The sequence below is a fragment of the Manis javanica genome, chromosome X (assembly GCF_040802235.1).
Source record: "Manis javanica isolate MJ-LG chromosome X, MJ_LKY, whole genome shotgun sequence".
Taxonomy (NCBI): domain Eukaryota; kingdom Metazoa; phylum Chordata; class Mammalia; order Pholidota; family Manidae; genus Manis; species Manis javanica.
Window position 1 is genome coordinate 12,761,213 of NC_133174.1, and position 26,581 is coordinate 12,787,793.

The following is a 26,581-nucleotide window of genomic DNA, read 5'->3' on the forward strand; positions in this document are numbered from 1 at the left end:
AATGTTGCTGTAATTAGAATGAAAAAAAAATACTAGCATCATAGAATGAGTTTGAAACTCTTCCCTCTCCCATCTTTTAGAAGAGTTTGTGAAGAACTGATATTAATTCTTTAAATGTTTCGAATTTGTCTTGGAAGCTATCTGGGCATGTGCGTTTTTTTTGTGGGTAGTTTTTTTGATTACTTATTCTACTCTTTACTTGCTATAGGCCTATTCAGATTTTCAATTTCTTCTTGTGTCTTCTTGAGTCATTTAAACAGTGTGTGTTGTCCTAGGAATTTGTCCATTTCATCCATGTTACTTGACTTCTTAGCATATACTTGTTCAGAGTATTCCCTTATAATTCTTTTTGTTCTTCCATTATTTATTGTTGAATATGTCAATCTATGCTCATTATGATTTAATAATAATAAATCAGCTGAAAACTGACGTAATGGTGTTTACTTAACACCTCTAAAAAATTTTCCTCATTCAAAAATATTGAGAAATATAGAACACCAGTTGGAAATAATTACTACTCATCATTCTACTACCTGGAGATTACAACTGTTAACATTCTGATAATTTCCTTCTAGTTTTTTTTTTTGGTATAGTGTAAATTTTTGATCTTGCTAATTATTAATTTTTTGTAGTCTCTCTTTTGCCACTATAACATTGTTATTTAAATATTTCTCAAGTTGTTATATTTTAGCTATTACTAAGTCTTTCATTTAGTGGATAGGCCATGATTATTTCTCTAATATCAGATTTTTTTTTTTTACTAATATAAAACACTGCAGAATTCCTTTTTTTTCTTATTTTAGATTATTCCCATATTTGGGTGATTAGACATGAAATGACTGTGTCAAGGGCTATTCATGTTTTGAAAGCTCTTGATAGAAAATAATGGTTATCATTTCCAGACTACTCTCTGTATTCTAGAGAGTGTTCAAAATATTCTACATATTTTATTTTTCTGCAATAAACCTGAGTAAATTGTCTTTATTTCTATTTGTATAGCTGAAGAAGCTCATGCTCATTGAGCTAAATACTTGTCAAGGTTGTATAACTAACAATTGCCAGAGTTGGGATTTGAACCCAAGGAGTTCTGAGTACAGTGTATTTTGTTGTCAACATTTACACCCTTTTATGGTGCCTCCCAGTGGTGCTGCCCTTGGAAACTAGCTTTAATTAAATTTACTTGCATAAAGTACCTTTTATTTACATAGTGCTTTTATAGTTGGACAGGCCTTTTTACATGCATTTGATCTTCGCCACCTGTGAAGGGTTCTCTATTTGCAGAAAAGGAAACTGAGGCTTTGAGAGGCAAAGCGATGTGTTCAAGAACACATAGCTAGTAAGTGATGGAGCCAAGGCTAGAGCTTGCTTCCTGTTTCTCATGCTCTGACTGGTGTGAAGGGGTGCCCCCCCACCTTGGTCATTCAGCCCACCACGGTACTCGGTCTCTGGAGTAGCATGGCATTTTTGGTAAAGAGTAGCCTACATATAAAATTCAAACTGTCTCCTTCCTGTGGGCTATCCACCTCCCATGTAGAGAAGTAGCATCAATATTGTATTATTATTGTTATTGTTATTTTGCTTCTTTTGTAATATACAACAGGGAAGAGAATAATAATAGCTATCATTTTTTGAGGGCCTACTACATTCATTATTGACATTTCTTGCCAAAATCTTGGAGGGAGCTTTCATTAGTCTCCTTTTCTAGATGAGGAAACTTAGACTTAGATTAAAGAAATGCCCAAAGTCATGCACTAGTTGGTAGCTGAGCCTAAATTGGAACTAGCCCTGAGAGATTCCAAGTCCATGCTCCTTTTAATATGCTGCCCTGACTTGTAAAATTAGAATTTATCCAAAAAACAGAGATCAAACATTGCAATTTCATTCTCCTGAACTTCACTTTACACTTAAAATTTTATATCGATGGCTTTTGAATTCATAATCTATTACCTTTTTTCTTTTCCCACAGAGCACTTTGAGAACACAATGATACAGTTTTTGTATTTTTTCTCTTGAGACCACTTAGAAATGCATTTATTCATTTTCCCTAAGTGCTGAGATGCCTACAAAGGCTATCTAGTGTTTTGGGCTTTGAAGTTTGATGTTTTAAGTTATGAGAAATGAGAATTTTCTCTAATGGAGATTGTTCTTTTAAAAAGTATTTGTTCTCTACTACTTTAAACATTTTTTAAAATACTAAATAGCAAAGCAAATATTTCTTTAATTCTTGGAATAACATCTAGTTAATCTCGTTTAAAAATCTAACAATCAAGTCATTCACAACTGCCCTCCCACCACCCTCTCCTCCCAACTTTAAGTCCTTTACAATGCTGTATTTTTAAATGTGGGACCTTCATGAAAAACAATGAATGACATTGTTTCCTTTATCTTTGTTGTTTCCCAAAGAATTTTCTGAGAGTTTAAAGGGGACTTGCCATTCTTGTTATTATTGTTGGAATATTCTCCTTATAATTGCCATCAAGCAGGCTTTACTAGCAAGCACTGTGGGGTGTAACAGACCCTGTGAGTCGGGCCCTCCCTCATTCTGCTCGTTTAGTGAAAGGGGACATTAGATAAGATGCATGTTAAAGTTCTTGTCACTGGAGGGCTATCTGCTCTATAGCTGCGGGTGTGTGTAGGGAGGAGGGGGTCACTACTCCCTTCTGCCTTTCCTGCCGACTCCCCTAGCTGTTAATTCATTAACATTTTAACATGCTCAAATCCCTTTCTTCTCGTTCCCTTATTTATTTTTTTGGTTTGCACATATGTATTTTTTCTCATGCCATTCTGTTTTGTTTTGCCCCCAGCTTTTTGTTTCTAAAAATTGCAAACCTACAGAGATGAAAGAATAGTACCATGAACACCCACATACCATTTACGTAGATTCACCAGTTGTTAATACTTTACTATTCTCTATTCCTTCCCTCTCTCCATTTCCCTCTCCATTTGAAAGTGAGTTGTAGACATTGTATTAACCTGTATATACAGTACTTCATTCAGCATGAATGTGCCAAAAAGAGGGATATTCTCTTACATAACTATAATACTATATCACATGGAAAAAAATCAACAGTAATAGAGTAATAGTATTAACATATAGTTCATATTTGGAATTTCTCAGTTGCACAACATTGCCCTTTGTCACTGTTTTTCCTTCCCTTTGGAAGAAAAGCCTTCCCTTGCCCTCTGTTCCCTCCAGGTGTGCTCCTCTCTCTCCTCCCATTCAGAGCTTGCGCCCCTGTCTCCCACCTTCTCCTTTATCCAATCCCAGGGAGAATGGTTCTGACAAGTTTTTGAACACGGCCCTTGGCGTCAGCGGCAGCACGCTCTCCTGGGTTTCTCTTAACATCTCTGAACTCTTTATGAGGGTTCCGCTTTCTCCCAACTTTTAAATATTGGGGTTCCTCTTGGCCCTCTTATTTTGTCACTCTAATGTTTTCCTTGGGTGACTTTATTCCCATGGCTTTAATTATCAACAGTATGTCAAAACTGCCAAATCTTCATTTCACCCCCTGTTAATCTAATCCCTGGTTTGTTAGCATCAATTGGGAATCATTTTAAGCATAAGTACTTTTCTTTGTAAAAGGAGACCATTTTCCTCATCTGAAATTAGTATCCCTCTCAATAACAGTTCTTAATTATTCACTTTTTGATATGATAATGTGTTGACCTTGAGGTTTATTATAGGATTGGTACTACAAACACATATATTGCCTGCACAAAATAGGCAAACAAAAAACCAAATAGCTTTTTTATTCTTTATACCAATTAAATTCATCTTCATCTGTTCCTTTATTTACTGTGTGATGAATCCATCCCTGCCTTAGAAATTTCAAGTATGGTAAGACTTTGACATGGACTATTTAGAAATACACTCTAGAATCATGAGCCTTTACAGTGTAGCACAGAGAAGACAAGTAGTGACTCTATAGCACCTTACTACGCTGATGGACAGTGACTGTAATGGGGTATGTGGTGGGGACTTGATAATGGGGGGAATCTAGTAACCACAGTGTTGCTCATTTAATTGTATATTAATGATACCAAAAAAAAAAAAGAATCATGAGCCTTTAGAAGGTAGAAAGTACTGCTGAAAGGATGGGTAGTACTCCCTATTGAAATGTTTTTTACTAGCTTCCAGCTTTGACTACACAATTCACCAAGAAGCCAGCTTTATAATTAGATCCTGTTAGTTGTTAGAAAATCCTGCTACAGAGAGACACATTTCAGCTCAGTGTAAGAAAGGGCAATACCTCAGCCCCAACTGTCAGTTATTTCCTGTAATCAGAACACTTTTCTTACACGATTATGGCTTTACATTGCTTTATCTTTTTAGCAATTGCAAAAGACAAAAATTTAATGCTCATCATATTTGACCTTCATTGGGTGAATGAATGTGGCAATATAACTCAGATTAGTAATTAATAACAAGGGAGGCTTAAAACAGAATACTATATCGAGACATTTAATTTGTTTTCCTGAGTAAGAATTAAAGGTCATTATTGAATAAAACATATTTCCTTCTAGAAAATATTGTAGTAATTTAAGATTATGGTAGTGCTTTCACATAGCTAAATTTCTTACATATTTAAGAATGTAAGAGTTTTTAAAAATTGATATCTTCATGAAAATAATTGAAAAAGAAAGTCATGGTAGAGAGGTCACAGTTACTATAAACTATTTTCCTGATTTAGTCTATTATTTTGGTATTGTATTGATAGAGCTTCATATCCTCCTGAATTATAGTATAGCCAAGGATTATAATTCTTATGAAAACTTCCATAAGATGGCTTCATGTAATCTTTGTATTGTTCCATTACCCTGTTGAATATAAGAGGGCTTTAAATGGGGCATTTAAAAATTCAAATCCTAATAAGTGTAGAAGGAATGAGTTAGAAAACAGCTGTTTTTGCACCCACCATAGAAATAATTGATTTAGGCAAAAATCATCAGTGAGTGTGTTAGAGATCTGAATATACACAGTACCAAAGTGTGTTCATGCAAATTGTTTATTAGTTATAAAGAGAAAGAAAATACCTCTATAGTAGAGAATTTTAGGTGGACAACACCTTAACCAAGTGATCTAAGTTTACATCACCAATAATGAGACAAATAAACATCATGTGCCTCCTGCTGTAGCACACTTGAAAAAGACCCATCACTTACTCCTACCAAACTATATAACCTCCATCTAATCACAAGGAAATAGATCCAAACTGAAGGATATTTAAATAATTGGCCTGTACACTTTTAAAAACTTCAATGTCATTCAAGACAAAGGGCTAAGGACTTGTTCTAGCATAAAAGAGACTGAAGAAATGATGATAATGTGTGTATATGGATATGGAGAGAGTGTGCGAGCAAGAGAATGCATATGTAACAAAATATTAACAACTGGACTATTCTTACCATTTTCCGATAGGTTTGAAAATGTTTCAAAATAAAAAGTTAAAGCTATCCGAATCCTGTACTACTTGAGATATGTTTGCTAAGCTTGTGCTGGCTGTAGCCTAGGTTTATGCCCTTTGGGGTGCTGTTTGTTAGCCCTTTCCTGTGTCTGCATCCACCAACTTCCTCGTTCATTGCAGACTCTGTGTGCCGTGTCCTGGCATTATCCTGGGTATCTTCACTGTACACACAGGGAACCCAAGAATGTTAGCGTCTCAGTTCCTTGACCTCCTAAACTGCAGCAGCCTTTCCTCCACTCTTACTTCAGCTGCTCACTCCCCTCCCCGGTGCCTGTGGCCTCCTGGATCATCTCCACTTCTGTAGTCATTAGGATTATTATCCCGTTCTCTGACCTCTTGATTGTGATTGAAACCTCTCGGCTTAGACCCTTCTCAGGTGGCTGTCTCCCAGCCTCCTCTTGTCTTCACTTTCTTCCCCGTCCATCTTTCCCATCTTTTATTGGTGATCCCTTGAGCCAGTTAACAGACTGTACCCAGTGATCCTACCTTAAGCAATTTGGAGGAAAAGTAATAGGTGAAATGTTTAATGTTCCTAGACCAATTGCTAGCAAACTTTGGCTACAGTTCCTTGATGGGAAAGCCAGGGATGTTAGTGAATTGACTGATTTTTCTACAGGGATAATTTAGGTTTTGTTTTTTTAAAGTAGCCTTCAGAATTTGTCTTCTTTGTCCACAAGCTTCTGATTTAAGTGTTCACATTTACACATCCTATTTTGTCCTTGAATGGTCATTTTCAGCTTTGCTATGTGCAATAATAGGTAGACTGCAGGTGTGGCATTACAAAAATACAGGGACGGAATAGAGTATTTTATAACTGGAAAGGATCTTAGTAATACATAAATCAAATTCTCATTGTTCTCATGAGACATTGAGGACCAAAGAGGTTAGGTGATTTGTCTGAGGTTACACAGTGGGCACCTGGTTGAGTCAGGACCCAAAGTGAAGTCTCTAGATTACAAACTGAGAACTTATTTTTATTATCACACATGGATAGGTTGATGAGTGGGTCAGTATGTGAGTAAATAAAAAGTCAAAGAAATGACCTCCAATTCTTGCCTATCATCTCTGACTGGAAAGCCAGAGGTTTCCAGGAACAAAAAAGGCTATGAGCTCTTTTGTCATTTGGGGAAAGTGATAGTTTTGTTTAAAATGTCTGTCATTGTTTGGAGACTGGGCCTCATGCTTTATTCTCACTTGTCTCTTGTTTAAGAAAAATGCTTTCCAGGAACAAGGATGCTGTGTTGAGCCCTTGCCCTGCAGGATGCCTGAGTTTGTGGATGAGTGAGCCTCGCAGGGTCCTTGCCTTGCCTGCTGCCCCAGAAGCAGGCTTTGTGAGCATCTCATTTCCTCTGGGCGTGTGCTTCGAGCTGTTTTTTTCAGTGAAGTTGGGAGTCTCACTGGGACAGCCACACACTCTAGCAGATGGCATATTAGAATATGTATAAACAACAATAGCAACAATGAAAACTGTGGTCCCAGAGTGGAGCCGTACCGTTCTCATTATGCTTTGAACAGCTGAGGTGATAGATGCTTTCCCTCCTTGTTTAAAGCCTTTTACCACTAGATGGTTCATTCTCTTTTCAGTTCATTTGAATTCCTTTTAATCAGTTCTATCATACTTGCGCCTTTCTCTCTTCCCGACAGGATGTGAGGGCCCTGAAAGTTACGTTAAATATTTACTCGTCCTGGTGCCTTCTCAGGAGGCCTCTGCCAGCAGAATATCAAAAGCAGAGAGTTTCTTAAAGAACTGTCAAATTAACTTGCATTAAAAAAAAAAAACAGAAAACTCTACCAGTCAGCATGAAGAGAAACACAAGACAGAAAGTCTTAACTAAGCAGCACTCATTCATTCATTCAACAAATATTTATTGAGTACCTACTATGTTCCAGGGACTGTTCCAGACGCAGGGGATACAGCAACTAACTCTACAGACCCAAATCCCTGCCCTTTTGGAGATTACATTTTAGTGGAAGGAGACAGACAATAACAAATGAGTAAAACATATGCTGTATCAGATGGTGATAAGTGCTGTGGAAAGAAAATGAGGAGGGAGATGTCAATGGGAGGAGGGGTACCATTTTTAAAAAGGTGATCAGGAAAGGCCTCACTGAGAAGTCGGTGTTTGAGGCAAGTGTGTGCACTCTAAGGGAGCAAGCAAGCCCTGTGGGTCCTGGTGCCCACGGCTTTCCTCGCTCCTGGCTCTTGGGATCTGAGGTGGTAGCCTGTTTGTCCACAGTAGTTTGTGAAAATTTTAATGAAATATTATATATAATTAGGAAGTCTTTGGAGGCATTAGAAGTTGTTAGTCTGGAGAGAGAGAATTATTCCCTGTTATTCCCACCTTAAGTTTTAAAAAAAGCACCTACCATTTATTTGAGTGCATTCTATATGCCAGGCAATGTGCGAAGCATTTTATATTAAGCATTAATTATTATATTACTGATACCTATCTCTGTACATTACTAATATATTATTGTGTATTATTCTGTAGCCCTAGAAGGTATTTATTCATTCATTCATTCATTCATTCAACAGATATCAACTTCCAGGCCTTACCCCAGGTACAGGGCATATAGCAATGAACAAAATAAAGTCCCTCTTCTCATGTAGCTTAGCTAATAGGGGAAAATAGACAACAAACACATAAACATGTGACTATGCAGATTTTCCTCGACTTAAACAATAGATTATGTCCTGATAAGCCCATTGTAAATTGAAAATATTGTAAGTTGAAAATGCATTTAATATGCATAACCAACCAAACATCACAGCTTAGCCCAGCCCACCTTAAACGTGCTCAGTACACTTACACTAGCCTACAGAAGGGCAAAATCATCTAACACAAAACTGATTTTATGATAACAAGTGTTGAATACCTCATGAGAGAGCCCCTGAGGTGAGGGTTGGTTGGTCATAACAGTGAACTGTCCCCTAGAACAGAACTTTCTGGCGAGGCTGGGCTCTCCATAATGGTATGGTAAGAACATTTGAGATTTCAGCTATGGCATTTGCTTTGGGATATTGAGCAAGTCACTCTAATTTCTTCTCCCTGTGGTTTGTCCCTATAAAGACCATGAAACTTGACCTTATGCCTATTTCCTGGGGTTTCTAGAGCTGAATAATGAAATGAAAGTCTCTGGAACCAAGAGCCTCAGAGAAACTCTCAGGTGACCAATATATACTCAGTGTATATAGCAGTACGAGGCCGAGGGTACGAGGACTGAAGTCTGGATTTCTGCTTTCAGAACTCAGATTGTTCTTGCTATAGTCAACTCTTAATTTTTATGTGCTAACTGGGAAAATTATAGTATGAAGAAAAGGAGCTGGCTGGTGTTGATTGCTCTTTACTCTAAAACTTGAGGAAGGCATAAGAGGCTGTATTTTAAATCTCATTATCTCTCACCTGATTGCTTTCTTTAAAACTATGAAGCTACAGGATGGTTCAAAGGCTACCTGCTCCAGAAGCAAGTTGGTGTGCCTAAATAATCTGTAAACAACGGTATTTCTCACTATAGTTGCCATCCATTCAGCATGTGCTTGTCACCAGGCATTGGGCTGTTCTCTTCACCTGGAGTGTCTCATTTCATCCTCAGAGTAACTGTATGAAGGAGGGCGATGTGTTCATTGATCTATCTGTTTTTTATCAATTGAATCTCTGGTACAGAAGGTGGAGTGAATTATCCTTCTCAATTCATTGTACATTGTTGGTCATCGCTGGTCTGTGCAAGGCTCTTTCTTAATTTGCTTGTTGCCTTTTATCCATGTACCCTACTCATTTACTGCCCCCCCCATAAATAACTGATCTGTTATGGTTAGTACGTTTTCCTTTGTATATATTCTTATGCAATGTGTATTGTAGTTTTCTGTATGTATATTTTAAATTTATATAAAATGGTATCATGTTATATTTCATTCTGTCTCTAACTTTTTAATACTGTGTTAATTGAAGCACTGTGCTTTTTAGATCCATCTATGTTGCCATGGCTTTATTTAATCCATTGCTTCCAGTGGACCGTGACTGTGTTGGTGTCAAACTCCCTATTGCCACAAAGAGATGCTGAGGGTTTTGTGGGTCGCTTTGGGGTACTTAGTGAAGAACGGAATTGCTACTTCATATGGCATCATAGACGTCATATGCCTAAGAAGTGCCAGAGGTAGCCACTACTATTCCTGTTTTGCAGATCAGGAAACTGAGTCTTTGAGAGTTTTAATAACTTAACCCAGAACCACACAAACAGTAATTGGCAGAGTTGGGATTCAAATTCAGACAGTCTTGCTCCAAAAATTCTGCTCTTAATGGCTATGCCATCATTTTTCTCTGAGTATCTGAAACATGAGGACATTTTGCAAAAACGTAAAGGTAAGTCTCATTGTTGGTAGTTTTTATGTTCTTAGAACCAAGTAATCCAAGTGGGCTGATTTTTTTTCTGAAGCACTCACTTACCCACCACAGGTGCATAGTAACTGTTTTTCTCTGGTTTTTATATCCCGTGGGTCTGCAGTGATGCAGGCGGCTTTGAAAATCCAGAACTGGTACCGAGGTTATAGGGTTCGGTTGAAGGCCAGACAATGCCATGCCCTCTCCATCTTCCAGTCCATCGAATATGCTGATGAACAAGGCCAATTGCAGGTTTGTTTTGCAAGATTGTCTCTTTTGGTAAAATGCATCTCTTAACTGACAAACCCATCAACAGCATTAAAATCATACATTTTGATATTTGTATGGAGTCGTCTTTCCCTGAACTCCCAGACCTACTCCCAGATTGATTAGTGTTTATTCTTCATGGGAGGTAGGGCTCAGAGAAGTTATTTGTGCTGTATAAATGCAGGTCTAGGCAATGTTTGGAATGCTGGTGGATTTCCATCTTCTCCTCCTCCATCCCTTGCTCCCTTCCTTCATTTTCCAAATGTATTTGACATTTAAGAGTATTCCTTAACTCTTAGTCTCACCAGCAAAAGGAAAAGAAGAGATCATAATGAGCACAATCTAGTAGCTGTCTTAGGCTGGTTTTCTAGAAGCAGAGTCTGAGACAGGGATTCTGGTACCAGTGATCTCCTGAGACCGCATTCTTAGGAAAAACCTATAAGGGGATGAGGAAAGCAAGATAGAACAGGGGAAAGAGCTCGGCAAAAATAGGGTTTCTGGAGAAGTCTGACCTCAGCCTGATCCCATTTTAATATCCTTGCTTCACTTAGTTATTTTCTATGGGCAGCCCCCAAGGAGGGGGGATATATATTCTGTGCAACTCTGGGGGAGGTGCTGCCCATCTGCCAAGGGCAGTCCTTGGGAGGAGGCGGGGCAGACAGAGGTGGGATCCACTAGCTGGGAGATGAGTGCCCCGGAAGAGTAAAGGAGACTTGCATGGAACACCAACAGCATTTCCCACAGCAGCTGTTTGCAGTTCATGAATTGATTAATGTATTTTTATTTTGTCCAGCTATCCAACTTTTTTTCCTTCATGTTGGAAAACTACACACAAGTATGTGATAAAGACTCAGGTAAGAAAAGTTTAGGCTTCTGAAAAGCAGTCATTAAATATTGAATTGTCCTCATTAAGGGATGTGCACTCAGAAGATGGGAGAACACTAAGAAATTAAAAGGATGCCCACTGGTCTTGCCTGTGTGACACCAATCAAATGGTAAAATCAGCTCAACTGGTTTTTTACCTCTCTGATTGTTGTTGACTAAATAGCCATTGAATTTTTTTTTCAGTTTCAAAAAACTGAATTAGATTGATTCAACATTAATTTGTTGAATGCCCTCTCTGAACCAGTCTTTTGATGTACAGTAGTAACTTAGTAAAGAAGACCTTATTTTTTATCCAGAAAACTTTTGTACTGAGAGATCAAAAATACCTTGAGTATTTCATGAAACAGATCTTGAGGGAAATGGAGATTTAAACACAGTTGGCCTCATTATATCTCTGTTTTCTGCATAGCTATCTATATATCTGTCTGTCTGTCCATTTATCTACCTATCATTTATTTAGTCATTCTAAAATGACTAAAGAAATCATTTCAGAGTTAGGCAATGTAGGTGTGGTTCAAAAATGATTTTAACAAATACCACATGATTTCATTTACATGAAATTACATGTAAATCTACAAAAGTCAAACAAACAAAATGGACAAATAAACGAAACAGAAATAGACTCATAAATGTAGAGAACAAACAGTGGTTGCCATAGGGGAGGAGGGTGGGAGGACAGGCAAATTAGGTGAAGGGGATCAAGAAGGACAAACTTCCAATTATGAAATAAATAAGTCACGGGGATGAAAAGTGCAGCATAGGGAATATAGTCAGTAATACTGTAACAACTTTGTATGGTGACAGATGGTAACTATAGTTATCATGATGAGCATTTGATAATGTATATAATTGTCAATCACTATGTACACCTGATGCCAATATAGTATTGTATATCAACTATACTTAAATAAAAAAACATAAAAACCAAAAATGATTAAAAATTATAGTTACTCAAAAGGCATATATTTCTCTTGCAAATTAAAGTGTGTCTGTTATTTTCAAGGTAGATGCTAGACTTGAAAACTCATTTTTCTTGAATTTGGGTTAACCTTTTTTTGCTCTAATTAAAAATGTGTATGGCTTCTAAGAGCATCTTTTAAATAATCTAGTAAGCACACTTCAAAGTAGCAAGAGGATGGTGTTTTAATGGCATGCTTTGAACTAAGTACATATGTGTGAAACTAATTAAAACATTTAATGATCTGTAGAAGCTTTCTGAATGGTGGCAGGCAATCCTGAGGAGTGGGGAGTGGGTGGAAGTGGGTATTTTGCCATTTTCTTTCTTTTAGATAATTGCAATTTGAAGACAGTTGTTTGTGCTTCATGTTCTTTGGCAAAAATATTTCTGAGGAAATATAATAACGATGAAATGAAAAAGCACTCTTTCTGCTTATGACCTAATATTTCAATCTGGGCTATGCATCAGAACCACTTATGGAGATTCATAACCACAAATGGCTGGGTTCCAGTCCACAGATATGTACTCAGGCTCTATATTTTTAAAAAATCTGCATTAAAAAAAAATTCCACAGGTGATTTAAACATACTAACTTTTTTTTATCAAGGAATGGGACAGTGGTTTAATCTTAGGTAAACTTTTCTTGAAATATATATTACAGAAAAGTATGCACATCATAAGCATATGACTCAATATATTTTCTCAAAATAAACACACTCTTGTAATCTGTACCCAGAACAAGAAATTAAAGCATTATCAGAGTCACAGGAGCCCCTGTGCTGCCCCCATCAAGTCATTACCCCTCCCCGTCATGCCTTACGTGACTTCTGTATCCTAGATTAGTTCTCCTTGTTTTGGAACTTCTCTCTTGTTTGTGGGAGCATACAGTTTTGGGTCTGATTTCTCATGCTCAACATTATATTTGTGAGAGTCATCTATACTGTTGCGATTTGGTCATTCTTATTGCTGGAGAATCTTCCGTTTTACAGCTACACCAACATTTATCCATTCTGTTGTTACGGACATTTGGGTCATTTTCAGGTTTGGTCATTTAAATGGTACTGCGGGACACATTCTTGTGCATGTCCTTTTTGGTGAATACAGTATTCTTTTCTTTTGCCATCTACTTATTTTCAGTTCTCTGTTGCTGCATAACAAACCACCCCGAAGTTTAGTGGCTTAAAAGCAACAGCCATTTTCTTGCTTGTGATTCTGTGGCTTAGGTGTTTGAACAGGGCTCCGTGGGGACGGCTTGTCTTTGTTTCATGTCATTTGGGCTCACTCAGCGTAGCTGGGCTGGGCTGGGAGATCCAAATGGTTTTACTCACATGTCTGAGCTTGGGTACCTCAGTTCTCCTCACGCAGCCTCTCTGTCCAGCAGGATGTCCTGGACTTCTTTACATGGCAGGTGGATCCTAAGAGGGCAAAGGCAGAAGCTGCCAGGCCTCTTCAGGCCTATGCTGTGGAACTCACACAAAATCAGTTCTGCCATATTCTACTGGTCAAAGCAAGTCACGGGATAGGAGAGCCCCATCTCTTGCAGGGAACAGCAGCATTATACTGTAAAGGGATGTGGAGGCATGATTTGTTGGGGGCCATTATTATGGAGATGTACAATAGCCCGGGAGTGGAAGTTTGGGGTTATAGGGTATGCATATGTTCAGCTTTATTAGATACTGACAAACTATTTTACAAAATTATTGTAGCAACTTATACTGCCACCAGGGTATGAGAGTTCCAATTGTTCTATATCCTTACTAACCACTTGAAATTGCCCTTTGTTTTCATTTTAGGCAATCTGGTGGTTATGTAGTAGGATCACATTTCTGTGTTAATTTGCATTTTTCTGGTAAGCAGTGAAGTTGTTCATCTTTTTGTATGTTTATCGGCTGTGTGGACATCCTGTTGGGTGAAGTGCCTGTTCAGGTCTTTCGCCATCTTTCTATTGGGTTGTCTGCCTTTTTTCTTACCAATTTGTAAGTGTTCTCTAAGTATCCTAAGTATGAGAATATGAATCTTTGTTAGCTAAACATACTGCAAATATCTTCTCCTAGTCTTTGGCTTTTACCTTCCCTATCTGTAAATAGAGTCTTTTGATGGACATTCTTGATTTTAATGTAGTACAATTTTTTTTCCCTTTATGGTTAGTGCTTTCTGTATCCTGTTTAAGAAATCTTTGCCTGATATGAGTGTGTGTGTGTGTGTGTGTGTGTGTACTGAGCTCTCTGATATCTAAAATGGTATTTTTTGTCAGATTTAGGAAATTGCCATCCATTATTTTAAAAAGCTTTCTTTTCAAGTCTAAATACCCTTTTCTTTGTGAATCCTGCTTTTAAATTTAGAAGGCTCTTAAATATTTTAAATGCCTGTATTTCTAGACTTTTTTGTGGTTTGACTTCAAAAATTTTAGCACTTCATAAATTTTGGATATTTTAATATTAAACAGAAAAAGGACATTTTGATGCCTACTAGTTGAGAACAATTAAAAAATACAACTACAAAGAAAATTTCTAAGTAGTTAACCAATTTTTCTCACATTTATTTGATAATATATCTTTTCACCATGATTTGTAGTGCTTCATTCATAGTATGTTCACTTAAAGATGTGTAATAGGGCATATTTCTGAGCTATTCTCTTATATACCTATTATACTGATCTAATCATACTGATTTAATTATTATATGTAGCAGAAAAAGATTTACAGATAATTTCTGTAGGTTGATTGCATTTAAATTTTTTTCCATTGAAATGTAATTAACATAAGTTTAAGGGGTACAATGTAATGATTTAATATATGTATATACTGCAAAATGATTACCACAGTAAGGTTAGTTAACACAATCATCACCTCACATAGTCACAAATTTTTGTGTGTGCGGTGAGACCTTTTAAAATGTTCTCTTTTTTTTAGCAACTTTCAGATATATGATAGAGTATTGTTAACTTGAGTCACCATGTTGTACATTACTGTAGGTTGCTTTCTGGTGGCCCCCTCTGGTGGGAAAGTCCCAGACAACCTCCACCTAGGCCTGTTTGGCCGAAGTGCTGTGACCCCTTGCGGGGTCTATTTAGGGACCAGAAGTTCATTTAACATTTCCAGATATCAGAGCCAGATTAATGGTTTTAACTCCAAAGCACAGAGTACGTGAAGACATTCTGGGTGTTCCAAAGGTGAGAGGTGACCTGGAAGCAGTTCATCTCCATGTCCTACTACTTAATTGCTCACATCAGTTCATAGGACTTGATAGAGAGACCACCCATCCATTCTCCAGTCTGCTTTTCACCTCAACCTCCTCCTGCAGGTCGAAAGCCAAAGCGGCTATACATAGCAGTAGGTTTCCACAGAGACTGGTGGAAATGGGGAGTGGGATGGAGCGTGCCGGAGTTTGTTTCGATTGTTCTTTCTGCTTCCCACATCAGGCAAAATGTCCTATCAGACCAACTGTTTTACCTTTTTTGTTGTTATGGTGAAGAGGATATTTTCCCCATTGTGTCTCCCCAATGATTATTGGTAGTATTTAGCAAAGCTTTTCATTGATATTTATTTGTTTTCTATTCTGCCACTATTAAGAAATAACATTAATGAAATTTTTATCATTATTGCTGATATTTGTTAAATGTTTGCCATGTGCCATATCTTTAAGTGCTTTAAAAATTTCATTTAGTCTTCATAGCAAACCAGTGAGATTAGTATTATCATTGTTCCTGCTTTGTGGATGAGAATATTGAGGGTTGGAAGGTGATTTCCTAAGGTGATTCATCTCCTCAGTGATGAAGCAGTGATTGAAACCAGTGTGATTAACTTCTGTATTATTTTAATTTTCCTATCAGTTCTGGGAGTTTTTTCAGTTGATTTTCTTGAATGAAGATACTTAATCACTTTGGCCACAAATAACTTTATTTTTATTTTTATGTCTTTCTATCAAATTGTCACTGCTTGTATTTTGGCTTTGTGTTTTATTGCATTGGTTGGAAATAGCAGAAGGTATTAAAATGAAACAGTGAAAGTAGGCATCCTTGTTTTGTTAATGCTTTAATGGAAAAACTGTCACTGTTGACTTAAGTTCTTAAAATTATGTTAAGGAGGTAATCTTCCATTCCTAGTTTTCTGAGTTTTTTAAAAATTAGGAATAGGTGTTGAATTTTTTGAAATGTCATTTTAGCATTTATTGAGCTTATTATGTGGACACCCATGGTTTTAATCCAGATTCATAATTGAAAAATGAAATAACTATAAATGCTATTCAACTGGTGCTTTTCTTTTTCCAGCAATATCTGGAGCTTGTTTTCAAAGTGACATGTGGGTGGTAGAGGCAGAATTGTGTTTCTGTTTTTTTTTAAATTATGGGCTTTAAATTTTTCCCTGGCCAGATTTTGAGTCTGTACTGGGTAAAAGAAAAGATTGTGTGTAGGGGGATTTTTGAGGTATTTTCTTTAGAACAACTTGTGAAGGTATCATTTGGTTATAATTAAAGATTTCATTATATTTAATTAGTTTAGATTCATGTTGACAGAATTGTAAATCAAGTAGGTAAGGATGTATTCTGATTACATGTTGCACAAATCTTCTATATTGTTGGCATCATTAAATTATTAGTAGTAGTTGTAATAGTTATAGCCCACAGGACAGTACTTGCATTTGAAGTATTCAAGCTTTTGATAGTTTTCATACATGACCCACATTAGCTACACACATTAGGAAGAGAATCTGTTATTCTTTTAATGTGGCTAAAAATCAGTGGAAGGATTATGATTTGATGTTCACTGATATTTCATAATGAGTAGTTTTGATTAAGAATTGGTTTAGAGAAATGGTGCTTTTTTCATATATTTATCACTGAACTTATAAGAAATGAGGGTTATCAAATGTATGGAAGGAAGGGCCAGGCTGAGTTTTTTTTTTTAAGCAGAAAAACAATATTTTAATCTTGTTCTTAAACAACAAAACTGCATTTTAGTAACTGGAACTGGTGGAGTTGACTTAATGTGTCAGCTGATGAGAAAGGCAGAGCTGACAGAGCATGGGTGAAGGCAATGATTGGGAAAAGAAAATAATTTCCTGTGTATACCTCACACAGCTGGGATTACTCAGTAAATCAGTGAAAGATGATATAGTGAAACCACTGAGGTTGTTTTTATTTGTTGATTTTTTCCCCCAGAGGAGCCTGATATTTCAGTGTGGAGTTAGGAAGAGGCAAGTTTGTCTTTGGCCCGCGATGCCTCTTTAAGAATGACTGGCAAATGGAAATGAGTGGTGTGATGATTAAGAAAGTACAGTATTTAGGCTTTACTGCCCATTTAATGAATCTGAGATAAAATTTACCAAGGTGCTCTGCATTTCTAGTTTTCAAATATAAAATGAACTAAGCTGGTCTCAAGTCAAATCCAAATGAGGAAAATTACTTCTGCTGGACTACATTGAACACAGACATTATTACTCCTAAGTTTAACATCCTACAAAACATCACCACCACCACCTACCACCAAGAAAATATTGGAGTACTCAATAATTTAGAAAGAATTTTTAAGGTGCCAAATATTATGACTACCTTAAGAACTAAACTTGAAAAAATTCTCTAACTGGAATCTCTTAACACAACTGGATCATGAAAAAAATGTATTTACATCTGCTAACATCAGACATTCTAAACATGTCCACTCTAGATATTCAAAAAGACAGAAACTGCTTACAGAGAACTTCTGATTAATGGGTTTAGTAGCAATTCATTGTTAATGAGCTGAAGATTATGTCATTGTCCTCTGTATCAGTTACCTGATACTGCAATAATACTGTGTATTATTAAGCAACCACGATGGCTCAAGGGCCTGTAATAAACATTTCTTTTTGCTCTCAAGCCTACAGATTAGTTGAGCGCTTCTGCTGACTTTGGCAGGCTTGATTTAGTAGTTTTTCAGGTCTTGGCTGGAGTTCACTGTGTTTGGAGGTCTGCTGGTGGTGGCTGATCTAGGATGGCCTTGGCTATGGTGACTCAGTTCTGCTCCACATGGTCTTGGAACTTTCATTAGGCTAGCCTGTGCTTCCATGGTAGTGGCACAGTTTCAAAAGAGAGAGCGTGGAAGGATACAAGGCCTCTTAAGGCCTTGGCATGTAATACTTCCACCACATTCTTCAGGCCAACACAACTCATGTACCCAACCCAGCTTTCAAAGACCTGGGAAATCAACTCCTGATGAGAGTAGCTACAAAATCACATTAGAAAGATCATGGCTAGAGGTTGGGATAGAGAACTGGGGTCACTTTTGCAAACAATCTACCATACCTCCTTTCATATTTTTCTGCCTGAATTGGCCAGACTTCTGTTCTTGGGCTGACTGTTTCATAGGTAGTCAGGTGAGACAAGAACCCTGGATCTCAGCAACTGGAGTGGACTGAAAGGTCTCACTGCGACCCCCTCCACAGTTGAGAGAAACTCCAGATACAGACTCGCTGAAGAAGGAAGTTTATTGTCTGTAAGACAAAATGGCTGCCTCAAGAGAGTGAGAGCAGCAGCTGCAGAAATGAGCTGGCTGGTTATATAGAGCGTGAAGGGAGACGTGATTGGTGGTGGGCAGTCTGCTGATTTTGGGGAAGTGAGATTGTTTTGAGAAAATGGAAACTTGAGCTGTTTGGCAGGGGCTAGAACCGGGATATGTTCCAGGATGTGGGTTTCTTACATTCCCGCTTCTTGTTTAGTTTATAAAACAAGGGAGGGTGAAGGAGTGTAGACATCTTCTTAGGCTGCTTCCTGCTGAGGGGGGCATGAGGTTGTGATCTCTAGACTGCAGCTTCTGCTGATGGGGGGTATTGGTGCGCGATTAGTGGTTTCTCTCTGTGTTTTGAAGAGTTTGGTAGTCTTGTAAGATTAGTTGGTTAATAGTTTGGTTGGTGATTTTGGAAATGTGGGTCTGTATAATGGAACAGAAGCAGTTAAGGAGACACAGAGCTATGAGGAGAAGGAGGCAGATTAGAAGAAGGGGGAGATAAGTGGGAGGAGGATGTTAAACAGCTGGTCAGGGAGGGGCCACCAGGAAGGATTGCTAAAGAGACTCTTTTGCTTTTTGAGAAGGTCACGGGAGAGATTAGTGAGTCATTGGAGGTTATATTCTATTTTTCTTGATTGGTTGACATAGTAGCAACATTCTTCCTTTAGGAAGAGGCAGGTCCCTCTTTTTTCAGCAGTGAGGAGGTCAAGAGCTCTACGGTTTGGGAGGGTTACTTCGGCTAGGGATGAAAGTTGGAGTTGGAGGGTTTGTATGGATTGGGCGGTGACTTCTACTGTCGTGGTGAGTTTGTCTGAGATCTATCTATAAGGTCTTGTGTGAATTGGTGGGAGGCTAGTAGAGAGTGAGCGAGGCTGCTGGTAGCCAGCTTGCAGCAGTGATAGCTGTAACAAGACTGAGTCCTACTAGTACTGCTAGAGAGGCTGCTCTGCGTTGTCGATGGTGTGTAAGTGGGTGGGGTACTTGGGGTTTGTGACTGGAGATAAGGCTGGTTAGTTCTCTGTTAGTGTAGACAGTCATGCGTGGGATGAGAGTGACTGAAAAACAAGGTCTATCAGTGGCATGGGGTAGGCAAACGTAGGGAATTGAGTTGCAAAGGAAGAAGGTTCCATGGGAAGAGGTTAGGTTTTGGGTGATACAGTGAAATGTGGAGGCAGTAGGGCACAGTGAGACATTTTTTGCCTAGCAGTCTGTTATATTTAGAAAAGAGGGTAGGGTGGGTAAAGGGGAAGAGAGGAGGGGTCTGGGTGAGCAAGGTTTGGTACTGCTATTGGTTGGGATGGGGATTGGGGTAAGTAGAGATTTTTGAAGGGGACACCAGAGGAAACATGAGGAAGTGTTAAGAGATGAAAAGTTTTTTAGGAGGGTGAGACATGTGGAGAGGAGATCTGTGAGAGAGAAGTGGAGAGAGTAGTTAAGCTTTTGCAGAGAATTCAGGGTTTGTAGTCTGGTGTGGTTGAGATTTTGCTAAGGCTATGTTTGTATGAGATTGTTGGAGAGTTTTTGCCATGAGGATTTTTCCTCGTCCATGATTCCAGTTGGGATTATAGAGACCTACTGCTACTATCCTAGATTCCCAGGAAGCGGGGTTGGTTATGGTAAAGGTAACGTTGGGCTGCCCACTGGCAGAGAGTAGGCGGGTAGGATTGATTCCCCAGGCTCCCGATGTCTTATAGGTAGGGTAAGAGTAGTGGTACTTACAACTCCATGAGGGGCATCCTTCCCATCCCCCGGGATCTTTACAGGAGGTGGAACTTGGGTCTTCTTGAAAACAAAGGTATTTAGCTAGGAGGGAGCTGGCTGAGCTGGGACAGTGGTGATTTATGCATGAATCGAGGGCATTGAAGGTTAGAGAAATACTGGTGCACTGGCTGAGGGGACAGGAAGAAGAGTTGAGGAGTTTAGTTTTCTCTCCACCTTTGAGGGCCCAGACTTGGAAGGTGTATTGGCAAGGGGGGAAAGTGCAGTCATGGGAAGGATTAGAGGGAGGGAGAAGTAGGAGGAGGAGGAGGAGGAGGGAGAGCGTTTAGAGGGTGAATGGGGTGTGGCTATGAGGCAGGGGAAGTGTCTTCGGGGATGGATGACAGTGACGAAGGCTTCTTCTGGATGTGAAGTGTTAGTGGTCCCGTCTGCGTAGAGATGAAGGTATCTGTGGGGAGAGTGGGGAGTGGGGTAGCTGTTTGAGTAAAGGATTTTATATGTGAGTTATGTACCCAGTGAGGGAACCCCGATAGTTTTACCGCTGAGGGGGTGGTAAGAATTACTTTGTAGGTGCCTTGCCATTTTGGAGTTAAAGGGAGACGGGTTTGTGGGGCGGGGAAAGGAGGACTAAGTCTCCTGGCTGGTAGGGTGTGTGGGGAGGTGTTGTCTGTGGTGCTGGGGTGAGGTGATCTGCATGAGAACACAGAAGGGTTTGGAGATGGTGGAGTAGAGGGGGGAAGAGGTTGGGGGGAGAACTGGAGCTTGAGGGTGCAGACCAGAGGGGAGTATGGGTCTTCTGTACATAAGTTTGAAGGGGGACAAAAAGGTGGGTTTTTTAGGTAAGGCTCTGAGTTTAAGCAAAGCTAAGGGTAGGAGTTTTATCCAGTTGAGGTGGAGTTCAATGGATAGTTTGGTAAGGATTGTTTTTAGGGTTTGGTTGGTTCTTTCGACTTACATGAGGATTGGGGGTGATAGGGAATATGAAAATGCCAAGGTATGTTGAGAGGCCACATGATGGTTTGGGATATTTGAGGGGTGAACTCGGGACCATTGTCAGGTTGAAAGGAGGTGGGGAGACCGAAACGGGGAATAGTCTCAGATAGGATGTTTGAGACTGTTTGGGCTCTTGTTAGTGGCAGGGATGCCTTTACCCACCCGGAAAAGGTATCAACTAGGACTTGTAGGTATTTATGCTTCTTTACAGTGGGCATGTGGGTGAAATCTAGTTGCCAGTCGGTTCCGGGGAGGAGACCTCGAGCCTGATGACTAGGAAACCTTGGCTTGCATGTAGGTGTGTCGGGGTTGACTTTTTGGCAGGTGCTGCATGATGAGGCAAGGTTTTTTAGAAAAGTGAGCTCTGGAGTAGAGCGGGAGTGATGAGATTTAATGAAGTGGTAAAGGGCTTGGAGGTTGGGGTGAAAGAGGTTGTGTAGATAGGTGAGGACAGTTTCTGTGGGGGGGGGGTTATTAGAGGGGAATATTTGAGAGCAGGGGTGAGAGCACTGATTAGAGGTGTTAAAGCTGCCTGTTTAGCTGCTTCATCTGCCCTGTTGTTTCCTTGAATGATGAAGGATTGGTCTGACTGATGGGAACGACAATGAACTAGACCTATGGCGGTTGGTAGATATGAGGCTTCTAATAATTGCATGATAATGTTTGGCATTAGTAATGGAGTTGCCCTTAGTATTGAGGAGTCCTCTCTCTTTCCAGATCACTGTGTGGGATAGCAGAATGTGGAAAGCATATTTAGAGTCAGTATAGATGGTGAGGGAGGAATTTTGGCTCAAGGTAAAGGCGCCAGTGAGAGCTATTAGCTCTGTTTGTTGATTGGTGGTGTTTGGAGGAAGGGGCTTTGCTTCAGTGGTTTGGCTGAGGGAGACAATAGCATATCCAGCTCGATGGGTATTTTCGTGGAGGAAGGAACTACCATTGGTGAACCAGGTGTGGTCTGCTTGGGGAGGAGCTCCCTCTTGGATGTGGGAAGGGCAGGGAAGTAACTCATCTAGAATCTGCAGGCAGTGGTCAGAGGGGGGAGTTTATGGGGTTTGTGGGTTGGGAGGAGGTGGGAAGAGGGTACAGGGATTGCAGGGAGAGCAGACTTCGAATTTAATGGAGGGATCTTCGATCAAGGCAACTTGGAGTGACAGAACTCTGCAAGGGGGAAGAGTTTTTAGACCTTTGTATGTGAGGAGTTCAGAAAAGTGGTGTGAGGAGAGGACAGTGGTAAGAGCTTCGAAGGTGAGCTTCTTTGATTCTTGAATGAGTATGGCAGCCGTGGCTAAAGCTTGTAAGCACGGGGCCCACCCTTCGACAGTGGAGTCTAATTGCTTTGAGAGGTAAGCGACGGGGGCGAGGGAGGGTCCTAATTTATGACTCAGAACTCCAAGGGCGAACCCTTGATATTCTGAGATGAATAGGAGGAAGGGGCATGAGAGGTCAGGGAGGTGAAGGGCTGGGACTCATAGAAGAGCAGCTTGGAGGGTCTGAAAAGGTTTGGTTATGGGTGCGAGGAGGGGTTCTGCTGAGGAGCTGCAGGCAGCAGCATAAAGAGGGGCAGCTAGGAGGAAATAGTTGGGGATCCAGTTTCAAAGAAATCCAGCAAGTCCTAAGAAGGAGAGGATTTCTTCTTTGGTTTGGGGAGGGGGTAAGTCTTGGATGAGTTTTTTTCTGCACATAGTGATAGCTTTAAAGCCAGGGGCGAGAAGGACCCCTAAGTAGGAAACTTCAGGGGTAGATAACTGAACTTTAGAAGGTGAAACTCAGTACCCACGGGTTGCTAAGAAATTTAGGAGATGATTGGTGTCTTGGGAGATTTGCAGGGAGGGACTACATAGGAGGAGATCATCAACATATTGGAGGAGAATAGAGTTTGGGAGGGTGAGGGACTTATGATCTTGTGCTTAAGGGTTTGCCCCAAAAGATGGGGGCTGTCTCGGAAGCCTTGGGAAAGGATGGTCCAGGTTAGTTGGGTGGAAGTTCGGGTAGTGGGGTCTGTCCATGCGAAGGTGAAGAGATTTTGGGAATCAGGGTGGAGAGGGATAGTGAAGAACACATCTTTGAGGTCTAGAATGAAGAAGTGCGAGGAGGAGGCAGGAATGGTGGACAGTAGGGTATAAGGATTGGGAATTACTGGGTGGATGGGAATAACAGCGGCATTGATGAGCCTGAGGTCTTGGACAAATCTATAAGAGCCATTGGTTTTTTTTACCACTAACATTGGAGTATTGTAAGAGGAATTGGTGGGTTTCAACAAGCCTTTTCTCAAAAGATCTTGGATAATGGGCTGTAGGCCCAGTAGACTTGAGAAGGGTAAGGGGTACTGGGATCGAGAGGGGTAGGAGGTGGGATTTTTGAGGTTGATGGTTATGGAAGGGCAAATAGTGATGGAGGAGGTGGTGGTGTCCCATACTATAGGATTAACTTGACTGGGAGGTATGGGAGGAGAGGGGGGTTTGTGGCGGGTTGGAGAGTGAGTGGGAAGGGGATTGAAGGCGAGCCGGGTTGAGGCATTTGTAGGGAGTAAAAACGATGGAGATGCCTAACTTTTTTAATAGGTCTCTTCCCTCTAGTGGTACTGGGCAGTGGGGTATAATAAGGAAGGAGTGTGCAAAGGAGGTGTTATAAAGGACACAGTGGAGATTGGGTGTTTGTAGGGGTTGATAAGGCTTGTCACAAATTCCGACTATGGAGGAGTGTTAGCAAAAGGAGGGACTTCTATAGTTGCACACAACTGAATAAGTGGCTCCCATATCTAGAAGGAAAGAGATACAGGTTTTCCAGCCACTGTAATGGTCACCCTGGGCTCCCGTGATGTGATGCTGGTGGCCAGGGGCGAGAGTCTCGGGCCTAGTCAGTCATCGGCAGCTAGACCGAGAAGATTGGTCTGTGGGCCATAGGGCTGGATGGTTTGGTGCCTCTCTGGGTTCTGGGATAGTCAACGGCCCAGTGGCCATGTTGTTGACACTTAGGGCAGGGCTCTGGAGTCTTCCAAGGATTAGGGGATGCCCTGGCCCAGTGCCCTGGCCAGCCACATTTAAAACAAGGACCTGGAGGTTGTCGCCGATAAGAGTGGAGCAATATGGGTGCCTGTGGCTGGGGTTGGTTGGAAAGCTTTTGCCATTAACTGGTACTTCTGCTGATATTTCTGTTTAAGAGCTTTCTCATCTCTTCCATTGTATACTTTAAAGGTCCCTGCTAAGACTTCAGCTCGTGGAGTTAGAGGTCCCCTGTGTAGGCATTTCAGTTTCGCTTTGATATCGGGGAAGCTCTGGGAGAAGAAATAGGTCATGAGAAGTTGCCTCCCTTCTGGGGTCTCGGGGTCTAAGTTAGTATATTGAAGAAGAGCTTTGGTGAGGCAGTCTACAAACATGGAGGGGTTCTCATTTTTGTCTTGGATGACCTCTTGGAGTTTTTCATAGTTAATAGCGTTGTTGGCTGACTTTCTAAGCCCAACCATGAGACAAGTGATAAACTGGTCTCGACTAATGGGGTGTTGGGGATTATTGTAGTCCCAGTTAGGATCTTGATCTGGGACTGCCTCTGCTCCAATAGGGTGGGCAGGGGTGGTTTGGTGTGTCTCATTGGAATGGAGTTTTGCCCGCTCCCAGAGTTGCCTGTGCTCCTCAGGTAAGAGTGTGTTGGAGAGGATCATGTGAACATCATGAAAGGTCATATCATAAGATTGAGTAATATATTGAAATTCTTTTATGTAGGTGGAGGGGTTGGAGGTATAAGACCCTAGCCACTTCTAAATTTGGGAGAGGTCAGAGAGAGAGAGAAAGGAACGTGGACTCTGACTACGCCCTCGGCTCTGGCTACTTCTCAAAGTGGAGCAAGGAGATGATCTTTTGAGCAGCTTTGGGTAGTAGGGGGGCTAGGGACGGGACTAAGAGGGAGGGGAACAGTACTGGCATCAGGAGATGGGGAGGGAGGAGTAGTAGGAGAAAGAGGAGCTGTGGGAACTTGGGCATTAGATTAGTAGGGAGGAGGCTCATTGACTGTATCGAAGTCAGCCAAAGGAGGTGGAGGCTGTTGAAGAACAGCTAGGATATTTTTGGATTACAGGAGGTGCAGAGGGAGGGCTTGGTTCAAAGATAGGAGAAAGCTTGGACATAGGGAATTTCTTTCTATTTGCCCACACGCTCAGAGAAGTTATATAAGTCACGGAGGAGTTTTGGATCTAGGGAGCCATTTTGGGGCCGTCTATTTTGGTTATCAAGTAAGTATTGAGGCCAGACTTCATTACAGTATCGGATAAGCTTGAAAGGTTTGAGGTCTGGCATGAGGTTGAGAGGTTTGAAGTTGTCTAGGAGACAGCCCAAAGGGGAGTCTGTGGGAATGGAGGGTCCGGATCCCATTGTGACAACGGATGAGGACACACAGTGACATGCCAAGGTGTCTCTGGGCAGTCAGGGGTTGTGAGAGAGCAGACTGTAGACAGGGGGTCGTCACCACTGCTGACTGAGTTGCTAGGCCGGGAGGCTGAGGTGATTTAGTGCCTGGTACCAGGATTTGGAGACAATGTAAGAAACACTAAATCACAGAGAGGGATATTGTCACAGCGTGATCAGGGCGGGAGGGAACCAGCTATGGGGGTCAGCTGTAACTGTGAAGGTCATGGCTGGGGGTTCCCCTGCCTGGACTTTGCTGTGAGAGTGCCGGACGATCAATGGTCACTTCTCAAGCATACTCCTAAGCATTTAAGCTGGTGTGTAGGGAGAACTCACCAGAACGAAGGCCGGTGTGGCATAGAAGCCAACTGTCTGGGGAAATGGAGGGACGAGTCTGGTGTAGGAGGGTCGGGGAGGGAGAGATCCCAAAGCAGCTCAAATTCCTATGAGGAAGAGCAAGGTCAATGGGAAACTCCCAATCCAAGTCATGGCACCAATGAAAGGTGTCTCACTGTGACCCCCTCTGCAGCAGACACAGACTCGCTGAAAAAGGAAGTTTATTGTCTGTAAGACAAAATAGCTGCCTCAAGAGAGTGAGAGGAGCAGCAGCAGGAATGAGCTGGCTGGTTATATAGAACGTGAAGGGAGAGGTGATTGGTGGTGGGCAGTCTGCTGATTTCGGGGAAGTGGGGTTGTTTTGAGAAAATAGAAACCTGAGCTGTTTGGCAGGGGCTAGAACCCGGATATGTTCCAGGATGTGGGTTTCTTACATGGACAATGCAGGTGATCCATTATAAAGAAATGTCTCTCTGGGAGAGAGGCCCTTGGGTCTTCCTGCCTGTGGTTTGTCATCTAACTTTATCTGCTTTATTACCAAGAAGAAAGAGAAAATCATGTCAGAAAATTTGTTTTATATGTGAAGAGACAAACAAATCAACTATAGCTAAGTGAAATTTGAAGTTTTGGGAAAAATTGAATGTTGCAGTTTAATTTTCTGTAGATCCTGAATAGCAGCAGATGTTTGAATCAAATAC

The 26,581-nt window shown here is 40.7% G+C and overlaps 1 protein-coding gene across 5 annotated transcripts in view; it reads left to right on the top strand.

Moving 5' to 3' along the window:
- PPEF1 (protein phosphatase with EF-hand domain 1) overlaps positions 1–26,581 on the top strand; it is a 135,638-nt gene that overhangs the window by 41,066 nt on the left and 67,991 nt on the right. For all 5 annotated transcript variants that reach the window (XM_037020564.2, XM_073227603.1, XM_073227605.1 and 2 more), the window contains 2 exons: positions 9,969–10,096; positions 10,905–10,965. In XM_037020564.2, the coding sequence (XP_036876459.1) occupies positions 9,969–10,096; positions 10,905–10,965 (189 nt within the window). The remainder of the gene's footprint in view (positions 1–9,968; positions 10,097–10,904; positions 10,966–26,581) is intronic.